The 14306-nt window shown below is 40.2% G+C and overlaps 1 protein-coding gene across 1 annotated transcript in view; it reads right to left on the bottom strand.

Annotated features, from left to right (window-relative positions):
* Positions 1 to 359: 359 nt before the first annotated feature.
* Positions 360 to 14306, bottom strand: part of abca12 (ATP-binding cassette, sub-family A (ABC1), member 12) — a 66110-nt gene continuing 52163 nt past the window's right edge. The window contains exons 59-71 of the mRNA XM_069154598.1: positions 12479 to 12656; positions 12152 to 12267; positions 9808 to 9970; positions 9278 to 9531; positions 8636 to 8840; positions 7869 to 7978; positions 6890 to 7040; positions 4378 to 4512; positions 3656 to 3759; positions 3254 to 3346; positions 2932 to 3037; positions 1672 to 1809; positions 360 to 1189 (exon numbers count right to left, since the gene is read on the bottom strand). Of these exons, the coding sequence (XP_069010699.1) occupies positions 1085 to 1189; positions 1672 to 1809; positions 2932 to 3037; positions 3254 to 3346; positions 3656 to 3759; positions 4378 to 4512; positions 6890 to 7040; positions 7869 to 7978; positions 8636 to 8840; positions 9278 to 9531; positions 9808 to 9970; positions 12152 to 12267; positions 12479 to 12656 (1858 nt within the window). The 3' untranslated portion in view covers positions 360 to 1084. The remainder of the gene's footprint in view (positions 1190 to 1671; positions 1810 to 2931; positions 3038 to 3253; positions 3347 to 3655; positions 3760 to 4377; positions 4513 to 6889; positions 7041 to 7868; positions 7979 to 8635; positions 8841 to 9277; positions 9532 to 9807; positions 9971 to 12151; positions 12268 to 12478; positions 12657 to 14306) is intronic.

The following is a 14306-nucleotide window of genomic DNA, read 5'->3' on the forward strand; positions in this document are numbered from 1 at the left end:
TGTGCAGCTTGAATCAAACACTGTGAAACACTGTGCTCATTTTCTGTTAGTTTCAAGGTGACAAACTTCTTTTTTTTTTTGTATTCTTTTTTTTTCAGTTTTAGGTGTGACCTTTGGCTATAATTGGCTCTCTATGTCTGTGACAAGCCAACAATATTCTCATCTGGTGACTAAACTTTGAGAAAATAACACCAGGCATGAAAAGCTCCTATACTAAATCACTAGAAATGTAATAAAACTGAAAACTGCTGGCATGTTAGTGGATTAGGTCGACAATAGCAGCAAAATCCCAGATCTTAAATGTGTCCCAGTGTAGAGCCATATTAAAAGACTTTTGCAATAGGTAAACAAACAGCAGCTGCATTTGAAAAGTAGCTTTATTACAGTTATAAAAATAGGCTTGATAAATTCAAGACCACATAGAGCTGGTCCATAAGCAGGAAAGTCTATTAAATATTCTGTATATTCATTCCAAAAGTTAGATATGCCCTCAGAGGAAGTGTTAATGAGAAGGGGAAAAGTGCATATTGAGTTCTGAGTGTGAATATTTTCTTTTGTCAAATTCCATCTGGTGGGCATAATTACATGTACAGCAGATAAAAAAATGTACTTCCTTACACATTTTATATATTTATGGAGTAATTGCCTGAAGATGATGTACAAACATGGTTTGCCATTACTTAGCTCAAATGAGAAATAGAGAAAAGAGTGTTGGGGATTTGCTATTGTATAATATTCTAGTGGTGAACAGTACCCCAACCCCATAGAATTTTTTTTTAGAACAGACAACCTTCATAAATGTTTAGATGTGATTTAAAGGTGAACATACAAGTGGAGTCATGTGACCTGTAACATATACAAAGAGTGAAAAAAAATAAGACACATTTATCAACTTCATCTATGCATGGATGCAAATTTGTTCTTAATTGTTTGATTTGGTGAGGACATAAATGTAATTTACCCTTCATATGACCACTCAAGAGACTTTCAAGAAATAATCAGTGTTTTTTTAAACATGAATGGTTTAAACAATTTTTTTTGTTTGTTTCACCTCACAGCGGCCAAGAACAAATGGCAGTCAGCTCTATGTTTGTACTGCCTTAATGGAGTCAAGGCCATCCGATTCGTCTTTGCTGTGAATCGGTATGGTTTCCATGCCAATCTTCCCCATGGCAAAATTGATGAAGACCTGTGGAGGTTCAGTAATAAGGTAAGAGCCATGGCAATATAAAAGGCAATTATTTTTTTCTCTGAACTTCATACTTTTAGCTAATCTGCCGGTCAGCTTCCCACCGCAGCCCCCCTCTCTTTCTTCTGCCCATGGTATCTTCCAATCCCAGAGCCCCAGAGGGGGCAAAGTGGTTGAAGAATATCAGCACTGGCTGCATATAAAGCTCATGGATTCTCTCCCTAACTCATATTCCATTTATTTTCCCTCAGGCATACCCTCTGTCAGTTTCCCTCTGCCTCTTTTAAACTTTCTCTACTCTGTCTTTCACTCCCACTCAGCTTTCTTCTGTCCCTGCAGCCCCTCTCGCCCTCTCTCTCCTTCCCTCATCTCCTGTCCCTTTTTTTTTTTCTGTTGCCCGCTACCGTCTTCCTACCCCTACAAAACCTTGCACTGGTTCTCCATCTCTCAGTTTATGTCCTGTCTTTTTTTTTTTTTCTCACCTCATCCAGTGTGGTCTGGCTCACAGAGAAGTGTTTGATCTGCAGAGCATTCTTGTTGGACTCCAGCTGGTGGAAGATGTCAGCCACCCCTCCAGGAGCTACTGGTATGTGGTACTCCACCATGGCGGAGTGCTGCTCCTGTGTGTTGGAAAAGAGCACACAGTTAGGAGGTTAAATATTTGAAAAACATCACAATGCTCTCTGTGCAACCAAAATTATGTTGCTCGATCATACAATATTACGAACAATATTTGCTGGGGGAGGAAATCAAAAATTTGTTGTTAGTCTATATGCAGTATACTGGGTATATACTATTTTTGGCTCAGCAAGTCAGCAATTTTGATAAACAAATTACCAAATGGGTGACGAGTTATTAATGTCAATAAAACGGTTCATTGTTAGGATATTTCAAAGCTGTACCAATCAATATTATCACATTAAAAGTGTCTATAATGGCTCTGTAATGTGAAAGCGGTTAATCACACTGACAAATACACAATTAATTGAATGAATTACCACCCGACTGTGAAAGTATTCTCAGCTCTGTAAACCCGTTTGTTTTACGTGGCCATTTTGATTCATTCTCACCATTCAGATCAATATAATTTCAAGCTGCAACAGGCAGCTGTTCTGAGAAAAAAACAACTCTGATAAACCCATTGTATTTAATCTAAAAGTTATCAGCTGGCTTGTAAATACGGTGGAGCATTCAGCAGCTAAAGAGAGATATTTCCCTCAGGAGTTGGTGAAGACTAAAACAGAGATAAGGGAGGAGTGAGGTGGACAGAAACATGACTCCAAATTAGCGCTTATGTTGCTTCGTGTCTGCTGGATCTGTAAATAAGCGAGTGTTTGTTAACACTTTTGCCTTAAACACTTTATAAGGTAATAATATGTTAAAAAAAATTTTTTAAAAAACAGATTCAATGCTGCCTTTAAGCTATGAACTGCAGCCAGGTTATGTGGGGAAATCTATGGTATAACTAGGATATAACTAGGTCCAACACAAGTTAGTTAGAAGCATTACAACACAGACAGAAATATGCCCAAAAATGCTTTATAATTTAGAAGCATATTTCTGTAAAACATCATTCATTAATGTTTCATAGTCTTTAAATCTTTACCAAATTTGATTCACTCAAACACATGTACAACAACATTCCCAAACTTATTGCAACATTCCACTGCAAAATTAATTAATTATTTTTGCTCTCCTCTACCAAGTCCTGTTCACTTCTTTAGATAGCTGACAAAGCTCACCTTGAGATAAGTGCTGGGGAATCTGCGCTGCATGAAGCCAGTGATTGCCTCGGCGTCACAAGAGGCCTCGGCCAAGTACATCTTCACAGTTAACCCACTGCCAAACCTGCACAAAGGAGATTTTATGTACAAAGCAGTGTTATTACATGTCTGAGGAGTGGGGTGGTGAGTCTGTGTGTGTTTGTGTGGTGAATGGTTCTGTTCTTAAAGTAAAATTGAGCGTTCAGTTGCACAAAAGACCATGGGGGGGTGGGGGGGGCGCTGGAGTCAGAGTGGGGAGAGCGGTAAAGGCTGGATTGGAGGATGAGTAGAGGTCACTAACCTGTTCTTAATGTGCTGCAGGGAGCCCAGGCATTGGAACTGACCTTCCACCATGATGGCAAGACGGCTGCACAGTGCCTCACACTCCTCCATGCTGAAACACGGAAACAAAGAGAGAAAGATAGAATGTCATACGAGGTCCCTTTGAGCTTAGTGTAATTAACAATGCCCGCAGTTATTTAGAAATAAAAAAAACATACATTTATTTGAGTTGTTACACTTTGGAAAAATATCCAAAAACAGCATGTGCTAGAATGCTCAACAACTCTGCACAAAGGACGAATGAATGTCATCTTATTTTTTGCATGTAACTGGAGCCCTTATACCAAGCAATTTTTAATGTAGGAGTTTTGATTTGTATTTTTCCCTGTCAAGAATAATCCTTATGTGATATTTTTCTAACCTGTGAGAGGTGAGGACCACGGCACATTTTCCTTTTACTTCTTCAGAGATGATTTTCCAGAGGTGACGTTTGGTGTGGGGGTCCATGCCAGAGCTTGGCTCATCCTGTGAAGAAAGGAGGAATGAGGTTAGCAGGATGATGAAATCATCATAGAGAGGTCAAGGGAAAACATGGAGTTAGTTGAGATAGGCAGCATGTAGTAAACAGTGTAGTACATGTGGTAGGAGAAGGACAAGCGATGGGGTGAACAAGAGCGAGTAAACACAAGTGCATAAATGCAGAATAGGAGAAGAGGCTGGAGGCACAGTGTTGCAGGCAAAGCAGAAAATTGGAGGTTAAGTGAGGGAATGAAGACAAAGAAAGCAAGAAAGGCAAGAGAGGAAAAGTTCAAGAAAGGATTGGGAAATGAGAAAGACACAGAGTGGAAAAGGATGGAGAGAGGTGAAGACAGAAGGAAGCAAAGAGATAAAGAGAACAGAGGATTTGATAGAGACATAAGGTAGAAACAAAGTTGAAAAACAAGGGAGAAGACTGCCCTTGGGTAGGCTTGAAGAAGCAGTCTAATTAACGCTGAGATCTGTCAAGTAGGGGGATCAATATCTACCCTACTTCAAAGACCATTTCAGAAGGAACTGTGTACAGTTAGTTTAATATTTGTTGTCTGGTGGCCTGTTAGGAAATTAAATGGGAAGCTACAGCGGTGTGAACAGATGTGTCCTCACCAGGAGCAGGATTTGTGGCTTGCCAATGAGAGCCAGCGCAGCAGAGAGCTTCCTGCGGGTGCCGCAACTGTAACTATCAGTAATGATGTTCCTGTGGACGTTCAGCTCCAGCCTCTTCAGGAGGTAGTTCACCACCTATAAAGGAAACAAGCAGGGGATTAAATAGTGGTTGAACACAATAACACAGTATGAGAAGTGACTATAGTTTAGTAGTCACTGATCTCAACTAGACGCTGGCTACTTAGATTAATAATATTTAACTTATTACCACCATGTTTTACCTAAAAAAAACTAATAGGCCACTTTTACATGTGAATTTCAACAAATAAATTATTCATCATTTGATTAACGGCCATCTTTAAATATTTTACATGCAAAAGTACAAAATGTCAATTACAGAAAACAACAACATTTCTTTTGTTTTCTTCTACAGTATATGTGTTTATATGTGAAGGAAGGGCCATGTCTGCTGCAAACCACTGATCAATACAGGAGATGTGTTATAGTCTTTGCAGTCATCTAATGGGAGTCAGTAGGTTTAATGTTTGCTCTCTGTAGCTGTATCAGCATAAAATGGAAAAAAAAATAAGGAAAATGAGACACTTTCATAGACTAGTTTCATGCAGCACATGAGGATGAAGCCAAATCTCATCTGTAGCTTCAGCAGAGCTAAGAAAACACTCGACCTTAACAGTAAGTTGATTTTCTATTCCATTAATCCATCAAGTGGTGCCTCTCTGTGGAGCTCCAATATGCCACTACATATACTTCAGTGACTGTTCTCAGCAGGAAAATGAGGATTTAAAAGGGCAAAAGTCAAAGGGAGGCCCTGCTCCTTATTGGCTCCTTGATAGTCATGTCCTCTCTATAATTGGCTTCTTTTATTCTGTCCAGTGCAGCAACAGAGTAAATAACTGAGGTATCTATCGGCTCCACTCCCATGCATATTTAATTTTGTTTGTGCAACAGTGATGACTTTACTCAATGACTTTATCCGATCTAAAACTCTATGTAGTCGTGGGGTTGCAGAAACTGATGCAGCATGATCCATTTAGACTAGAGCATGTCAGTCTATCCTTTGTGTTGAAGCCCAGTGAAAGCAGGAACCAAAAACCCTTAATGAATCATAACCATTGCAGTCACTTCAAAATCTATGAGCTTGCCTATTAATCACATGAAATAGTGTGCTGTGAATACCGGTTCTTTTTCAAATAGCTTGAGGTGATTTCCTCATCGTCTAGCTTTAGCCGTTTTCCCTTCAGTTGGCAAATTTGGAAACCAGATCAATGAAGCAAGCTTAATGCGATAGATTCCTTAGTTCACCTAGATTCTCTGCTTTTGCTCTGTGAGAGGATTAGAGTTCACTGATCAGAACACCCTCTGCTAAATTACACTCTTTAGGCAAATACACAATATTCAGCATCTAAATTTGAATGATTAGCACCGGCAGCGTGGCATAGGCCTGACAGGTTCAGATCAAAATATTTTGTTTTTTTGTGTTCTCTCATAAAAGCCACTTTCTATCACCTTTGATGTAACAGCTCATTATGCCGACAAAACCATGTCAATGCAAAATGACCCCATTAAGGCTTGTCTCATTATCCACAGCCAGGGGACTGTCAGTGGGAGACAACATAAGAGGGACTCTATATATAACCTCATCTTTGTGAATTAGCCCGACGCCAGTGCTGTAGACATTATACCCATTGTCGCCAGTACCCTGACCAGAGAAGACGAGCTATAACAACAGCAGTGACGGTGATTAGTGCCAGACGGATCCATTTCTGTGCTTTACCGTCTTTGTAAGCATGCGTGTCTGTGTATCTATGAGCAGACTTGGGAGTGTGTGTGTTCTGTTCTGTTGGTAACGGCACCGCCACTGTTAGAGACAATTCATGTTTTTGTGACACAGGCAGATGTCTTTTTTTCGCATACAATTTAAGTTTGCCCTGATGTTTTCTGCAAATTTCCACACTCCTAAGAGCTGCTTATTATCTGCCTCTTTTTGTTGAAGAAGAATATTGAGATGAAAAATCAGAAATCATATCATCTGTTGATTGGTTGCTCTGCAGTATCCTCTTATGTCGGCAGCAGTGAAAAATGGGCACACTCAGTAATCACCACAGAAGCTAGATTGATTAGTTCTCAGAAAGATAAATGGGAAGAATGGGGCTAAAGTGACACATCAAATAAGATCCTCTCATCATCAAAGCATCATTTAAAATATAAATTTGCCTGTGCTGAAGCAAACAGCTTTGGCTTAATTCATAAGTTTGGGCTGTATGAGCTGACAACAAAAGCTTCTTCCATTCTGCCCCACATTGTACAGCTTTCAGTACACATCACTCAACGCTTCACACCCTCTGATTCAATATGCATGGAAGCAACAGCTGCTAGTCTTGCAGAGGGAGTGCACCTTTGAATTTCTATCAGATCCTGTGTCATTTTGTGGATGATGTTGTCACTACTCAAAGCTTTGAAAGGCAGCACGGAGTCCGCAGCTCCTCCTTACCCCATCTATCTCTCTCTTTGAGATGCCACAAATCCGAGCGTAAAAGTACAAATGCTCTTCTCCAGTGAGCAGATTGTCCAGTGCATCCACCTGGGGACAGTAGCCAATGTTAATCCCCTTGTTGCGGCACTCCATGATGTCCACCAGCCGCCTGGGAAAGAAAAAACACACAAAGAAAGAGAGATTTACTCAAATGGCATCCACCACATGCAGTAGGGTAGATTGACATGTAGAGTGTTTTGCTGGACCTGCTGTCTGTTTGTCGTGTGCTGTGCTGGAAATACCAATCATGTCGATTAACAGCAGAGCAGGAATTCAGTCCCTGCATGAAGTACAATTCATCCGCACTTGTTCACAACCTCCTAAACTGGCTTTTTTGTTTTAATTATACAACATGAACAACTGCAGATTAATTATACTTCATGCATGCACCAAATGTTCTTCAGTCTCATGAGCACAGTGCTGCTTTATACTTCAATAGAAGAGCCTAAGATACAGATTTAAGATACAGTTGCTATTTGCTAAATCCCAAACCATTTATGTTAAAATTTTGGCTGATGTCAAGCAATAACCTCCCTCATTTGTTGATATTTGTGTTATGCTAATTTAATCTTGCTCGGATGCATTCATGATTAGATCGTGCAGCTTGGGCACAAATAAAATGAAGGCTTTTATCTGTGGTAGGTTTGCTTCTATATCGTCCTCCATAGTGATTCATAGTGATCAATTAAGGGTCAATATTTTTTTCAGACTGTCACATACTTAGTCTGAATGCCACATGTTCAGTGTGCAGCTAAGATTCATTTGTGCGGAAAACAAGCAAGGTAAACTCTATTTCAGCCATACGAGGGGTAGTAAAAGCATATACCAAAATCCTTATAAAGAATAATTCGATGCAAGTAATTATAGTGCGGGTATCAGAAAGTAATATAGAAAAATACAAACACACACTGAATAAATAAATGATTGTACAGCTCACCCATCCCTGTCCCTGATCTGTGCCGTGCCATCAGTGGGGCTAACGTCTCCGGTAAGCATCTTGAAGGTGGTAGTTTTTCCTGCTCCGTTCACTCCCAGCAGACCAAAGCACTGGAAACAAACACTCATTTCTTAGTAGCTCAAAGCATTTGACCACTACACAGCACAATGCTCTTTTTTAAAGATTAGAGAGATGTTGGTGTTGATTTTCAGAGCTATACACTGACTACACAAAGAAACACTAATTAAGAAGTGAGTGTTGCTCCTACAGCCAGCCATTATAAGTAACACTGTACATCAACTTCGGCCTTAAACTTTATATTTTTATTCCTGGCATAACAGGTATGTTGTTCAGTTTCAAACACTAGTCTGAAATCGGTTAAAATAGAATGTACAGTCGGTCTTTAGAGAAGAGTCAAATTAAACATTACATTTGTCACTTTAGACTGACTGAAGATGAATGTGAAAGTGCTGGGTTGTCTTTTTAGTCTCTATGGAAATAGTCCTTGTTACAGAAGCCAACAGTGCTTTATAAATCCACAAATGTGTTTACGGCTACTGTATATAAATCAGTGAGTTGTTTGTCATTAAAATAAGTTCAATCGGCACCAGTCTACCACTCCTCAGCAATAACATAATGCAGATGATATGATTGTTTGAATAATTAAAGAGTTATGTCATTATTTACACAATGTCCATTTTGTTACCTTACTGCCTTACATTAATTTCATTGTATCAGTGATCTGTATTCCCAAGACTGATGCTTACCTCTCCTCTGGGGATGCCCACAGACAGCTTCTTGACAGCATGGACTTTCTTCTTGAGGTGTTGATAGACCTTAGTGAGCTGGTTGACCTGCAGTATGTCTGAGTTGGCTGCTCCACTGGACACTCGCACGTGCTCAGCCACCACATCCTCATCCCTGTCCTCACAAGACACTTGTGGCACCGTCTTTCTTCCCAAAATCATATGCCTATAAAGAGGAAAGTAATATTCATAATAATTGCAAATTGTTGAAGTTACTGTAAGTAACTGGCTTTTATTTTTTGAAGAAAGAAGGTGGATATTCATCTTAGCTCATGTAGAATGAAACAAATAATTGAAATTGTACTTGTAATTGTCTTATTTAATTACTTAAAGTGGATCTGTTGTATATTTAACCACTGTGCATATAATATGCTTTTAATATATCTCACTTTTATATTCTGAGCTACAAAAAGACAGCAAATCTTTTTACTTTTAGCAGAAGGCACAACCTTCGGATGTGCAGGTCCAATCCAGAAGAAAAACAACTAAAAATGGTCTCTGTTCAACAGTCTGAATATATTCTCAAATGAATCACAAGGCTGGCTGTGAACAGATGATCATTCATAGCATGAAAATACCAACTCTAGCTTCTGTTTTCCACACCTGACTTTGCGTATGAGAGACTTGTTGAGCAGAAGGCGCAAGGTGAAGAAGAACAGGCCTTGGATGAAGGAAGAGATCATCATCCAGCCCAGGGCATCTGTGGAGAAAGGGTTCTGATAGGTGTCGATGCCGTAGCCGCTGAGAATCTGGACCTCAATGTTCATTCTGGCCAGCTGCATCAGCCCGTTCCCGAAGTTGAACTGGGGGAAGATGAGGAAGGCCTGGCTCAGCTTCTTGAAGATGTCCTGGATGACCTGTAGGAGGGAGGACAAGATATTAAGGAGAGGAGGGCAGAGGGAGGGAAAGAAGTGAGGATATAAAACAGACTCTAAGGTGGCCTCATAGCTAATCTTGAATTGTCCACCTTCCTTTTAATGGCTATGTGAGGCATATTTGCACTTCTCACCTCAGCCAGAGGGACTGACTGGGCTTCATTCAACTCTTAATGAGGACTTAAGTGTGCATTTAACTTCCTCACATTTAACACATTGAGAACAAAGGGCATCTTGACTCTGGCAGTTTATTCTGACCTCGGGATTATGCATTGCAATTTGACCCAAAAAGTAGAGGACGGATGTGGAAATGACGGTATTGATGCTGATGAAGAGGTTGATGCACACGTAGGTGATGAAGGCCATCTCGGCATCCTTGAAGACACCCGATAACAGATACATCCAGGGGAAGGTAGCAAACCTGAGGAGATGACAGAGACGGGATACTGTAAACGCAGCATCAACTAAGAATAACTCTACACCTTAAAATAGATCTCCTGTGATCTGGTTGGGTTGGTTTCAAATACAGAAAGCTTTCAAAAGGCAAAAGCATAAAGTGGATATGGAAATTTGATACAGTTTTCTTTGACAAATGCACCTTTCTGAAATGAAACAACCTTGCCTTTTTTAACTGAAGTGGCTGAGGTCTTGAACAGACTAAACAGAGTAGCTGTGAGCCTGATGAAAAGAGGCACCAAAGAGAACTGCAAAGGGAAGGTGGAAAATACCACACCATGAGGAATGTAAACATTCAGTCATGACGTCAAAACAGAGGAAGATAAATTACTTCTCTCTTTATTCCCCAGGTGGCTGAACATCCCCCCCCCCCCCCGTTTTTTTGGTTCTAGCTTTTCTTTCACATAATCTGCTTGTTCATTTGATTGGGTGTGTCTGGGTCAGCGAGACAGAGAGGGAAGAGAAGGACGGAGAAGATGATGAAAAAGAAAGAAAGCAGGGTGGGAAATAAAAGAGACAGACACAAACAGATAGAGCCAGACAAAGACAAAGCATCTGCGTGCCATGCCCAAAAAAAAGGTGCTTGGTGGGCAGACTGTGGGTGCCAAGCCATGACAAGGAACAGAAGCGAGAAGGCTGCCGACCAGACCAGGTGGGCGCAGCCTGACAGATGGAGCACTGCGATTACTCATTGCTTGGGAGCGAGACATCTGCCTGATAAATGAGGAGCAGAGTGCTGACTTGGCCTTCGAAGATCGAGGGCTCAGGACGAAGCCTGCAGACACGGGAGCTCTAAACCTCAGCTACAGCTGGGGAGTGATGTAAATAATCCAGATGAGGGAAACATGACACATCATTGGTTTGATACCTTCCCGAAATCTAAATCTCACTGTCAGATGGATTTTAAAACCTTGGTATTTCAAGAAGCCCCTATCTCACACTAAGTCATATTGTTATTGCCATAAGCCCTGTTGCTTCCTGATCCCCTTCTCTCCCTCTCTCCAGCGTCTTTGGCTTGAATGGGATGAACATATTGGCAGTGATTTTTCTATCAGCCTTTCAGTCCGACCACCATCTGTCTTTGCAAGAAATTCAGAAATATTTAGTTGTGTTTGCATTTGAACAACAGCAGCCTCCGTATGCTTGATGCAGTAAATCCAACACACAAAGTAACACACAGTAGGGGCTGGAAATCAAAGTGCATATGTGGAGACAGGCTTTTGAAAATGTAGAAACTTTTGACTGATCTTTGCATCTTTGACTTTGCATCCTGTCCTCTGAAAGGAACATATTTCGATTCAAACAGTGTACTGTTTGGCAATAAAAAAAACTCCTTGGATGCTTTGGCTACAAACTGAGGAACATGGTAAAGCTGCAAGCATGAAGAACTATTCAATAACTTTGCTTCAATCTGAGCAGTTCACATGCTTCAGGATGCTTGACATAAATCATGCTTTTGCTCTCAGTAGTGACTTCACCAACACAGCCACACATACTAAAGCCACAACATCCCCACACTTTTTGACAGATTTAGTAGGATGCCTTAAAACAGAATCTTTTTACACTCCACATGTCCATCATTCAGGTTGATCTTTGCTTGCTAGGGGATTGAATCTATCTTGGTGTGAAGTTGCTTCTGATTGGATTTTGGAAGACAAAACAAAACAAAACTGTAAAATTACAACTCAAAGTGTCTCTTGTAAACATCTTATTCTAGTGTACAGACTAACCTCCTAGTTTAAGATTGACCTGTTAAACCTGCTATAGTTGTGAAATCCTTTTCAGATTTACCTCTAAATAAAGTAACTCTGGAAAAACTGCTTGTTTTCAACCTGTATGTTTGTCTCACTGTGTTTGCACACATACATTCTAAGTGATATTGCCACATTGTGAAATCTTAGCAATCAGTGAGGACAATGTTCCCATAATAGAACGAGAGCCAGAGCTATTTAATTTTCACGATGGAACAAAAAGGTGGTATAGCTAATGTGGTGGCTTTGTCTCTGTATGATTCTTTCAAAATTTTCTGAAAATAAATTTAGGTCAATATCATAAAGAACAAAGGCTAAAAGAACAACAATGGAATACCAATCCACAGTGATTTCTCATAAGACTTAGTAAATTAATCTAGTCCCCATTTACTGACCCAAAGAGCACCAGTAGGAGTGCGATGGCAGCCAGGTTTTGCCGCTCTGTAAATGCTGGAATCTGGAAGGCTGCGATGACACCGACGGTCAGAGTCACAGGGATCATGTAGACAACCTGTGGAAAGAGGTTGGACATTATTCAACAGCAAATATATTGTAAGAAAAAAATGGTTGTTTATGATCAATTATTTTATGTTATCAAATAATAAAATAATAAGCAATGCTTTTGCTTTTGTTGAAAATATTTTAACACATGGTTTCACAAAATTTAACCAGCTTATTGAAATGTGAATTTGGGGCTGCTGTTGGGTTTGCGAAGATGTTACCATGTCATAAAAGAAGTTCACAGCCCAGTACAATGGCTCGCTGATGCCTGCGATGTGCTGGAGCCTCTTGGACCCACTATGGTGCTCACTAACTTCATAGATGGCAAAACTGGCCATCGTAATTGAATAACCCGTCAGCACACACATAGCCACAAGGATCTGGAGCATTCCTTGGACGCTGTAAAGAAAACAGATGACATGATTTTGAATCAGTGGTGGAAGAAATATTCACGTCCTTGGTAGCTGAGTAAAAGTACAAATAAAGCAAGGTAAAAATACTCCATTACAAGTAAAAGTCCTACATGAAAAATCATACTGCAGCAGAAGTACAGAAGTTTTAGCAGCAAAATAAAGTTGCAGTATTAATGTAAAAGTCCTGTTTTGGTTCCTCTGACTGACATATTATTGTATCTGACATCATTAGATTATTAATCGAGAAGCATCAGTGTGTAAGCAGCATGTTACTGTTGTAGCTGCAGCAGGTGGATTTAATGTTTTAATTCCAGGGACAGCAGATAAATCTGAGGGGTTGTCAGATGATTACCGGGAGAGGAAAGAAGAAAAAACTAACTTCTGATCCACAAATCTGTTTTCAGTTTTTCAACTTTTTCTCTAATCTTTGGTTTTTCATGAGATACTGGATCATTTGAACATTTCTTAAAATAAATCCACATGGGAAGGATACAGGGAAAACTCTTTTCAGTGGGTCTGTAAACAACACAGAGATATCTGAAATGCACACTGATTTTCGAGAAAGCTAAAAAAGGTTGGAAATCACTGGTTCAATCTTTAACAATGTGTTGTATTTAAAAACTTGTTATATCATCCATTTTGTCAAATTTTCATCTTAAAATAGATGGGTGGGTGGATGGATGGATGGATAGATAGACACAGAGAGTATGTCAAACTGTCATATAACTGTAGAGAAAAGTATTAGAGTGGAAGTATAAAGTAGTGAAACATTTACATTTGAAAGTAAAGTACAAATACCTTAAAATTGCACTTAAGTACAGTACTAAGAGCAAATTATTTAGTTACTTTCCACCACTGTTGTGAATTATCATTTACCTGCGTCGACTCTATTAACGGGCAGTACTGTATATTGTGCTGTGCTTATATATCTCTAATCATTTTCTGAGGTAAGACTGCAGTGCTACAGTAGAGACAACAAAGTACGCAAATGAGTCAATACACTCTGGTATGCTGGATCACTTTGAATGAGGCAACCTGGTGTAAGTCTTCCCTGAAAACAAACGGCCTGTTCTAAAGTCCTTCAACAACTTATCCCATCATTCCCTGCTGGGACCTGACTCATTTGAACTTGAAGTGGTTCACAATAAATGGAATCCAATTAATAACAAACAGCTATGTAAAAAAAAATGAAGAGAGATGTTTGTGCCTTTGACGAGATGATAACCGCAAAAGAAACAGATGGATTCATGAAGAAGACAACTTCCCCGTTATTGCTGTATCGTCAGTAAGTCAGTGCTGCTGTGAGTCTGCAGAGCCTATTGTCTCCAGAAATCCAATTGAAGCTTTGATCCCTTCAGTTCCTTTTCAACACGGTGTCCTCATTCCAACTTTCTCGATGCCAGACCCGTTCCTGTTCTTCTCCCATGCTCTCTCACCTACCCTGCATGCAACTGAACCGCTGTGACCACTCCCCTCTGGCCGGGGCACAACAACACCGACCAAACAGAATCAGCTGCATGAGGCTGAAAAGAGGATGAGGATGAAGCTGGCAGAGTGACCGAGTGGAAAGGAGGGAGAATAGCAGAGAGGGACATGTGGTGGGCGTTTTAGGGCAGCACTAACTACAGAGGATAGC

This window comes from Embiotoca jacksoni, unplaced genomic scaffold, assembly GCF_022577435.1.
Source record: "Embiotoca jacksoni isolate LCO1_2020_lvr unplaced genomic scaffold, fEmbJac1.0.p SCAF_2, whole genome shotgun sequence".
NCBI lineage: Eukaryota > Metazoa > Chordata > Actinopteri > Embiotocidae > Embiotoca > Embiotoca jacksoni.